Here is a 9,333-nt window from a genome sequence, read left to right as displayed (position 1 = left end):
CCACACTCACAGGCAGAGGCGGAGCCCAGGGGCAGACCATGCCAGCCCCACGCCCACCCGCTGGAGAGACGAGCAGGCGCAGCCAGTGGCAATGCTCTGGGCCCCGCGGGGCAGTGAGCCGGGAAAGCACAGCCCACGGCGATCTGCAGGTGCCGCGCTGCTGGCCTGGCCCTGGGCTCCCCCCGCCATCTCCGGGAGCACCCTGCACCCACCCCTCACTGAACCCCACGGGCCTCTGCTGGCGTCCGCACCCTCAGCAATGTCCCCAGGGCCTGCTCCGAAGCCCTCCTGCCACAGCGGAAGCCCGTCCCTAATTGTTCCACCTGCGGAATAAAGTCGCCACGCTCAGCGCCGGCCTGTTAGGAAACGCCCTTTATGGAATTTTCTGGACTGGACTTTCCCAAATCCTCCCGCTTTCCCCGGAACTGTGTGCTGCAGAGAGAGACTGCACAAAGGCGGGGTCCAGGCACCTCAGGGAATCAGCACCCAGAGCACCGCCTTGTTCCTGCCACCAAGGCCCCCCGGGAAAGCCACGGGCCCCAGGTCCTGGGCCGCTGTCTGCACAGTCCACGGCCCCGCGTGCAAGGAGCCCCGGCCGTGCGGTGGGGCCGGCTTCCGGCTTCGGTGTCCGCTCATGTGCTGGGCACGGAGTACAGCAGGGCCGCCCGGCCCCACTCGGCCTGCGGCACCACGAACCCCTCCCTGGGAACCGGCTCCACCAGGAACTCCACGCGGCCGTCCTGGCCGGGCTGGGCCTCAGCCACCGCCAGGTCCACGACACGGTACTGGTTGGCAAAAGCCAGGCCCAGGAGCGTGGGCTTCTCCGGCCCCGCGGGCCCCGTGCCGGGAGGGCCACCGCCGGCCCCTGGGCGACAGTGGATCCGGAAGCAGCGGGCGTGGGGCAGCGGGTAGGACCAGTGCAGGGTACAGCTGAGCCGGAGCCTGGTCGGGGGGCCCGCGCCTTCCGGGGCCGCCCGCTGCCAGCCGACCCTGGACACGGAGAGGACCTGCACCTGGGGCAGAGGGCTCAGCAGGCTGTCGGCGTCCACCACCTGGTGGAGAGAAGGCACGGCATGGCTGGGAAGCCCCGGGGGCTCATGGTGCCGCCCCGCGCGCCCCACTCCCCGGCACCCCCACCCGCCTCCCTGAGCCCGAGGGGAGAGGAAAAGGGCGCTCAGCTCGGGCGGCGTTCTCCCTGCTGGGCGTTGGGACAGACGCCTCAGCCGAGCCCCCAACGAGGCGCCCCGGATGCCTGACCTGGATCTCCCCGAGGCGACAGACGAAGTCCTCCTCCTCCTGGCTGCCCGGAGTCCGGGAGAAGCTGACGAAGAGGTCCTGCAGGAAGCAGCTGCGCAGGCTCAGCTCGTAGCAGCTGGAGGCCAATGAGACGCGGGTCACGGCGGTCACAGCCACGGCGGGAAGGCAGACCCATCCCGAGTGGACCCTGGTGTCCGTGGGGAGCCCTGCACCGGAGGCGGGACCACGGCCGCACCCAGGGCGCATGGCTGGCGCCCGGGAGCTGCCTGGGGCGCGGGTCAGTCCAGCGCCCTCCATCCCTCCAGTTCTGGGATTTCTCAACAGGGGCCCTCGCACACCTCCAGTCCCCACCAGCGGGGCCGTCCCCTGTGGGGGCCTGAACAGGAAGGAGAGGGACTCACCGCTGGACCCAGCCCCCGCCGAGCTGCTGGCCACAGCGGGCCGCCCACCTGGCCAGCTTGGTGGGAGGCACCCGCAGGGGTCGGGGTCTGTGCCGGGAGCTGGTTTCTGCTGGGAAAGGACACGGGACTTGAGGAAGAGGAGAAGCCACACCAGGAGTCCCTGAGGGGGGCCCGGGGCTGGGCCAGACCCCCGTGGCCCCCGGCGCCCGTGGCCTCCCCGACAGGCTGAGGCCGCAGCGGGAAACCAGGGCGGGGCGGAGGCAAGTATGCGGGTGGGTGCTCAGGACAGGCCCCTCCGCGGTCTCCTGGCCTGGGTGTCCTCCCTCTTGATGCCACGACCAGCAGGAGGCTGAGAGCCGACCCCCGCCCTGAGCTGGGCCACAGTGGTGCCGTCCCCCCCGAGAGGCGGATGCCGGGCACTGCCCACACCAGCTCCCCGGACCCCCACCTTCTGGATGCCTCCCCCCAAAGCGTCCCGAGGAGGAAGAGACCTGCGAGGCAGGCAGGAGCCAGCTCAGTCCCCTCACCATTCAACGCCGAGATGTCCCCGATAGAGCAGCTGCCCGCGTCCCCTGTGGTGAGCTCCAGAGCCACTCTGACCTCCGATGTCCCCTCCAGCTTATACACCAGGGACAGGAAGAGCTTGGGGGGCACTGGGACCTGCAGGGAGAACAACCTGGAGAAGGAAGGTCCTGCGATGAGAGGCCAGAGCTGAGAGCCCGGCCGCCAGGCGGGCCCCCCCTCCCTCCAGGGACAGGGCACTGGGGCGGCACCGGCTGCCACGCCCCGGTCCTGCCACGCTGGGGACGGCCGTCCCCCAGGCCAGACCCCCTCGGGACTGAGAAATCCCTGTTCTGAAGTCCTCCGACGAGGAGCTAAGGAGTCGCCCCACAGGACCAGAGCGTGGCGCGGCCGCGGGCTGGGGGCCGGGGGGGGGGCCGTGGGGACGCTTCCAGTTTTGCCAGGTGAGTGCGGAGAGGCCGCACAGTGTGCGCAGCTCACACGTGGACGCTCAGAACCGGGTCAGGTGGTCGAGTGTGTGGCGTGCTTTTCGCTGCCATAAAACCGCCTGGGTTCTGCCCTCCGTCCTCCCCCGGCTCCGCCGCCCAGCCGCCCAGCCAGTGGGTCCACGGGACACCGGGGGAAGCGGAGGACCCACGCCTCCTCCCGCCCAGGCACCTACCTCACAGCCACGTGGCCCACCTCGGGCGGGATCCTCCCCCGAATGAGCAGGGAGCTGCCGCCGTTCCAGGCGTCGGCCAGGCAGCTGTGCATCCTCACCCAGCCCTCCCCGGGCCCCTCCAGCCTGTGCTCCCCAAACAGGGGCTGCGGCTCCTGGGCGCCCGGGTGGTACCAGGGCCCCACCGCCTCCTCCTGGAGAGAAAGCAGGATTGGAGGCGGCTGCGGGCACGCGGCAGGGTGTGCAGGGAAGTGACGGGGAGAGCAGAGCTGCCATCGGCCCCTCATGAACGCCCAGGCCCCCCTCCCTCGCTCAGGCCCAGAGCATGGAGCAAAGGGAGCCCCACTGCCCAGCCACCCAGGGTGGGGCCACACACCTGGCCGTAGCAGACCCTGCGGGTGCCCATGCCCAGGCAGAAGGAGGTGACGAAGGGCAGGGAGCAGATGCTGTGGGTGGGCAGGTAGTGAGTCAGCAAACTCCAGAACCTGCAGAGGAGGGCGGAGGGGTGGGGGGCGCTGCTGAAGTTCGGAGTGGAGGGCGCTCGACGCCCCTGAGCCCTCACGGACGCGGGCGCTCCCCCACCCCCTGCAGAGCGACTGCGGCCCCCGGACCACAGACACGATGTGTGGGAGGTGCACACGTGGGTGCAGCCCCCCGGGCTCCGGGACGCTCCCCCTGGAAGCAGCCCAGGTGCTGCCGCTTGTCCGCCTCCACCAGCGCCCGAGAGCAAGGCCCGAGCCGCTCGGAGAAGCCAGCGCAGCCCCGAGCCCCCGCCGCCGCCAGCCCGCACGCAGCCCCGGGCCGGGCAGGACTCACTTGTCCTGGTTCTGGAAGAACTCCGTCTTCTCCAAACACTCGTACACCCAGCCGGGCGCGAACAGGGCCACCGAGAGCCCGTGCTTCCGGATCAGCTCCAGCGACTGCGGAGACAGCGGTCAGGGACGCTGGGCACAGCAGGACACACCAGCGCCAGGCGGGCCTGGGAAGGAGGCTGGGCTACCCCCCTCCAACTCCCTGGCTTTCCAGGTTGGTCCCTGTCGTCCACCGGGAACCGGCCGGTGGGCAGGGGTCTGCAGGTGGCATGTCCACGGCTGCCTGTCTCTCCTGCCTCCCATCATGTTGTCACACACACGGCGGGAGGCGTGAATCTCGTTAGCAGATTAATGGAATCACTCAAGCTCCGTTAAGGAGTGGGACTGTCGCCGTGGCACCCAGCAAGGGGCAGGCGTGGCAGCGGAGCAGGCTGACTCCGTTTAAGTCGCAGTAGGCCCGGTGCCCCGGCCGGCTCTCCTCTCGCTGCCGACAGGACTCCACTTGCCGGAGCCTCACCAGTTGCTACAGCGGCTCCCAAACGGCAGGGGCCGCCTCCATCCTCAGCCCCGAGCTGCCCGCGAAGGGAGGCACCGTGACGTGACCCTGATGTCCCCGAGTCACCGGCGGTTGTGACGGCAGCCCAGCGAATCATCCAACAGGAGGCAGCAGGGACCTGGCACAGGGCCGGGCACCTCCAGGGACGTACCATCTGACCGTAGAGGTGGGCGGCAGCTAGACCTCTGGGGCCCAGCTTGGCCCGGGGCAGGTCACCGATGTTTCCTGGTGCCTCGGTTTCCCATCTGGGAAGGGTAACTGCGCCTGTCTCCCCCTGGAGGGGAGTGGGGTGAATGGCCCACAGCCAGCGGGGCCTCGGGGAGGCCACTGCCCCCACCCCAGCCTCCAGGGCCGCCACCCACCTTGTTGGTGTCAAATCGGCCGCCCACGACGTTCCCCCGGGCGAACACGTCCACTCCCACGTAGACGTCGGCCAGGCGCTCCCCGGCCGGGCCCCGCATGCGCACCAGGTGCTCCTCCCCCCAGTTATAGTTGGTGAAGATGCCGTCACAGGAGTCGAAGAAAACCCTGGGATGAGGGGAGGGCCGAGGTGAGGGCCCATGGTCTCCACCGTCTCCCTCCCCGCCCCCCCAGCACCTGCATCCACTCAACCACGGGCTGTGGGCAGTCTCCCGACCACGAACAGGGGCCGGCCCGTCACCATGGCCTACAACCCCCGCACAGCGCCTGGCAACCAGGCGACTGCGTCCCCCTCGCCACCCCGCAGCTGTGTGCGTGTGCCACCGCCCTGGGGGCTCACCTGTTTCTTTCGTTCAGCTCGTCCTGCCACGTGAGCTGCCCGCTGCTCACCACGCTGTCGTACCAGAGCACCAGGCCCCCCGGGACCTGCTGGTGGAGCTGAGTGGTCAGGTACCGCAGGAAGCGGGGCGTGTTCCCCACGGCGGCCGGCTGCAGAGGGGCGAAGACGAGACCCTTGTGAGGCCCCGAGGTGTTTGTCAAAGTGCCTGGCGCAGGACAGACTGGACACCGATCCCCACCAAACAGCCAGGGTCCCAGAAGCCCTCCACCCCACAGCCCCCGAGGGCGGCCCAGCCAGACGTCCACTTTCCTCTCAGAAGCAGGAAGGACGCGGACACAGCGGCCAGGAAAGATAAACCCCAAGAGAAAGGAGGGTGTCGGGAGAGGAAGCCACACACGCAGCCCAAGCCAAGCAGAGACGGAGGAGGAGGAGGATCCACTGGAAGGAGCCAGAGAAGCAAAGCTCAGCCACACGGGGAGCCTGGGCAGGAGCGGGCTCTCACTGGGAAGCGAGAAGCTGCCCAGCTGCTGTCACGGGGAGCCGGGGAGCCGGCCTGGGTGTGGGCAAGGGGAGGGGAGGGCACGGCGGAGGCACACCCCGAGGCAGCAGAGGCTGGGCCTGGAGGCAACACGAGGAAGGCCGCGCTCACACTCAGAGAGTTCTCGATGTTGATCAGCCAGCCGTCGAAGTGCAGAAACTGGGCCAGCAGGACCAGCCGGTCCGCCACTGCCTGGAACGAGCGGTCATCCCCGGCCAGGAAGGCTTCGCACAGCTGCCCCCCCTCTTTCCACTCGGTGATGAAAGTGCCTGCGGGACGGAGAACGAGGTCAGGCCTGGAACCTCCCCTTCCGACCGACGCCGCCCAATGCACAGGTCCCTGCACCAGCAGCACCGCTGTGGTGCCTGTGAATCAGACACGGGGCGGGCGGGGCCGGCGTGGGTGTGACTCTCGCAACGAAGGACCAGATCAGGAAGCTTGAGAGACTGCTGCACCCAGGGGTCCGCCGCCACCTGATTTTTGGGTTGTTGTTTGTTTGTTTTGGATCCCTCATCCGAGGATATTTCTCTTCTCCATTTATTTTTTTTTTTTTAAGAGAGAGAGTGGAAGGGAGAGGGAGAGACAGAGAGAAACATCGATGTGAGAGAGACACATCCATCCATCCGTCCAGGGCCGGGGATCAAGCCCGCAACCAAGGTACAGGCCCCTGACCAGAACCAAACCCGGGACCCTTTGCCATGGCTGACTCTCCATCCACTGAGCCACGCCGGCCAGGGCCCACCCTTTGCCTGCCTGTTGTCTGTGGAGGCGACTCACTGTCTCAGCAGCAGCTCCACAGCGACCCAGCGGCCACAAAACTAGATATTCATCTGCTCCCCAGCACGAGTCTGCCTCCACCTGTCCCCACCTTTCAGGGCAGCCCCCAGGCCCGGCGCTCTCCCCAGCACAGCCAGCCCCGTCATCGCGGGTCACCGGCAGGCGCAGCCTCAGCTCTCACCCAGCACGCGGACCCCGTGCCTGTGCGCGGCGTTGGTCCAGCCCACCGGGGGGACGGTGACCAGGTGGTGGCTGAAGTACACGAAGATGTCGATGTACTGCCAGTGGTAGAAGGTGTAGGGGCTCCGGGCCCCTGAGCCCTGAATGAACCTGGGGAGGAACAGAGCCAGGTCAGGGCCCAGGACGCGGGATAAGGACTCGGCGGCCTCCAGGTGAGAGCAACCACGAGTGACGCCTCTCCTGGGTCCCGTCCGTCGACACCGACCAAAGGCCTGCTGTGCGCCGGGCACCCACAGACACCGACCACGCCACCGTCCTGAGGGCAAGCTTTCTCAGCAGTCCACGCTTCCCTAAGTGTGTTCCGTGGAACCCTAACTCCTCAGGGGAGGACGGTTATGGGGTGTAGCATAGGGCTGTCACGGAGGGAAAATGTCCCACAGGCTGTGCAGCCTTCGCCGTCAGCTCCTTGATGCCCAGAGGAACACAACAGCAGGAAATAGAGGCAGAAGGATTCGTGCAAAAGCTCCAGGTGTTGGGCGTCCTGCTCTGGTGGAGGCAGTAGCACCTTCCGGACAGCATGCCTGCAGGGGAGGCACCCGGTTTCGCCAGCCACTCCCGCCCCCCTGGATGGCCAGCTCTGCCGCAAGCCTTCCCGGCACGGCTGCCCGGGCTGTTTTCTGGGCGGTGGAGATCTGTGCGCTGATGGGGCAGCAAACGCCGCTGGTTGGGGGTGGGAGAGGCGTGTGCAGACCTGCCCACGAAGGCTGCACAGCCTGTGGGACCTTTTCCCTGGTCAGGCCTGCAAGGCCAAAGCCAGGGGGCAAGACGGAGTCAGAGTCCAGGGAGGGAAAGAGAGCAAGTCATCGGGGGAGGAGCCAGGTTTCCGGCCAGGCTCCCCCCGACCCACCCCCTCTTCTTCCACGTACAACGCCGAGGCCTGCGCTGTTCTCCGCCCGGCTCCGGCCTCCCCAGCCTGGCCTCTTTCTGCCCTCCCTCGCCTCCAGCCCGTCCACCAGGCGATCTCCTCGCCATGTCCTCACCTGTCGTCCAGGTACCCGCCCATCATGTCATGGCAGAGCAAGGTCCGGGGCCGCCGGCTGCTCAGAGGGGGCTGCCGGTCCTGGGCGGGCACCAAGGCCACGTTGAAGCCGTCCTCCGCGCCGGGCGTCCACGCCAAGAGCTCCTCCAGTGACGACAAGTAAAAGCTGATGGGCTTGGTGGTGTCCTTGTCATAGTATCTAACTGGTCAGAAGAGGAAGCAGAGGCAACCTGAGGCAGGAAGCGGGAGCCCGGCCGGAAGCCCAGGCGTGAGCTCAGAGACTCGAGTGAGCTGAGCACCTCGGGGCGCTTACCTGGCAAAGGGTCCGGGGCGAAACGGACCACTTCACGAAAGACTGCTGCTTCCTGAGCCTCCTCGGTTCTAAGCAAAGAGGGACTTTTTAAGTTTTTTTCTAAGTAAAAGGGGAAAGAAAAAGAACGCTCAGAAGCGAGTGGACCAGGCCCTATCGAGGCTCGTGGAGGGAGACAGTCACAAACAAACCATGGACACGTGCATCTGCTTGGCCAGACGTGCCCCCCTACCCCCCCTCTCGCTGTGATGAACGCCGGACCCTCCTATCACCCGGCAGAGGCCAAAGAGACACACCTCACAGGCTTTGCTATAGCCAAGGAGCAGGACAGCTCCGAGAACTAGGAAGTTTAAGGGCCTAGGAGAGCAGGGGCCAAGCTTCCTCTACCGTCCACGTTTCCCTAAGTGTGTTCCGTGGAACCCTAACCCCCCAGGGCAGGGCTGCTATGGGGTATAACATAGGGTCCTCACGGAGGGTTGCTCTGAGGAAAAGAACACTGTTGCGACATTGAGTCAGAAAACCCTGGATAAATAAGCATCTTTCATTTTTAAAAGGTTTTCTCCTTTCCAGAGCAGCAGCGGGGAAGGCGCTGCCGCTGCCATTCACTGGCCCTGGACTTCACATCGGTTCATTCGGGGGCGTGTACCATCTGCCAGGTCCCAGAATGGCGGGAAGAAGGAAGCCCCGGCCCAGGGCATGTCCTCCCTCCCAGGCCTCGGTGCCTTTGCCCATTCTGGCCCCTTAAACTGGGGAAAGCTACTTCAGCTACGGAGGCTACTTGCTGTCCTGGCAGCTCAACAGCGACCCAGCGCTCAGAGCGCTTCCGGCCAGGTCTGCCATCGCCGTCCTCGCCTAGCAGGCTGGACGCTCCTTCTGCTCCCCCCGCTGAAATCTCCCTCCTCCCTCCAGATCCAAAGTTCCCGCTCCGCCAGCACCGCTTCCTGTCCCGCACGGACTCCGATGCACCCCAACCTGCTTCAGCGGCCGGCCCAGCCGGGTCCAGGCGCCTCCCAGGACCCCCGGCCCAGCGGCGCGGGCATCATGGACTCAATTCCCACGTGGGACGCGGGGGCGTCCGGAGACCTGGTCCCGCGCCAGCTGCGGTGCGAGGCGTGCAGGACCAGCGGACGGAGGCGTGGGGTCCGGAGGCCGCTGTCCGGCGCCCGAACCTGCCTGCCCACCGACTGCGGCCCGACTGCCCGGCCTCCGCACCTCCTCCGCGGCCGCGGCTCGCGCCGCTCCTCCGGAATCGCCGGTGCAGGCGAGTGAGGTTCCCGCGGCACCCGGGGCGCCTCCATGACACCGCGCCTGCCACCACCCACAGCCGCCACCGGCCAATCGCAGGCTCGGGTCCGCCTCGGCGGCCGCCCGCCGACCAATGGGAACCGTGCGACGCGGCTGTGCAGCTCTAACTGGGCTCCCGGGGCTCGGGCCAGCGCTCTAGGCTGTGGCGGCGCCGGGATGCGACCTTATAACCAGAGGCGAGCCGGGGGCGGGGCCTGAGGGGCGGGGCCGGCAGCAAG

General features: G+C 67.4%; 1 protein-coding gene across 2 annotated transcripts; it reads right to left on the bottom strand.

Moving 5' to 3' along the window:
* Window positions 1-357: 357 nt before the first annotated feature.
* On the bottom strand, window positions 358-9,130 carry ENGASE (endo-beta-N-acetylglucosaminidase). 2 transcript variants are annotated; one of them, XM_081110342.1, is made up of 14 exons: window positions 9,023-9,130; window positions 7,814-7,881; window positions 7,502-7,703; window positions 6,463-6,611; window positions 5,616-5,773; window positions 4,967-5,115; window positions 4,569-4,734; window positions 3,655-3,758; window positions 3,215-3,323; window positions 2,842-3,032; window positions 2,186-2,334; window positions 1,659-1,767; window positions 1,258-1,372; window positions 358-1,052 (listed from the first exon to the last, which is right to left on the bottom strand). In XM_081110342.1, the coding sequence occupies exons 1-14, from the start codon at window positions 9,106-9,108 to the stop codon at window positions 633-635; spliced, it is 2,175 nt and encodes a 724-aa protein (XP_080966468.1). In that variant the 5' UTR covers window positions 9,109-9,130; the 3' UTR covers window positions 358-632. The 2 variants fall into 2 exon arrangements, with proteins under 2 accessions (XP_080966468.1, XP_080966469.1); XM_081110343.1 differs by having other exon boundaries at window positions 1,659-1,764; window positions 9,023-9,114.
* Window positions 9,131-9,333: the final 203 nt, after the last annotated feature.

The sequence above is a fragment of the Myotis nattereri genome (genome assembly GCF_964212035.1).
Source record: "Myotis nattereri genome assembly, chromosome: 16".
In the NCBI taxonomy this organism is placed as follows: domain Eukaryota; kingdom Metazoa; phylum Chordata; class Mammalia; order Chiroptera; family Vespertilionidae; genus Myotis; species Myotis nattereri.
The sequence above is the reverse complement of the archived record's forward strand: the minus strand, read 5'-3'. Positions and strand labels throughout refer to the sequence as shown.

Bases quoted from the DNA above. Each gene is read 5' to 3' on its own strand.
- ENGASE (XM_081110342.1), bottom strand. From the start codon at position 9,108: ATGGAGGCGCCCCGGGTGCCGCGGGAACCTCACTCGCCTGCACCGGCG. The intron at 7,882-9,022 runs GTGCGGAGGCCG...CTCTTTGCTTAG, and splicing joins GAGCCGCGGCCGCGGAGGAG to AACCGAGGAGGCTCAGGAAG. The intron at 7,704-7,813 runs GTAAGCGCCCCG...TCTTCTGACCAG, and splicing joins CGCCCCGGACCCTTTGCCAG to TTAGATACTATGACAAGGAC.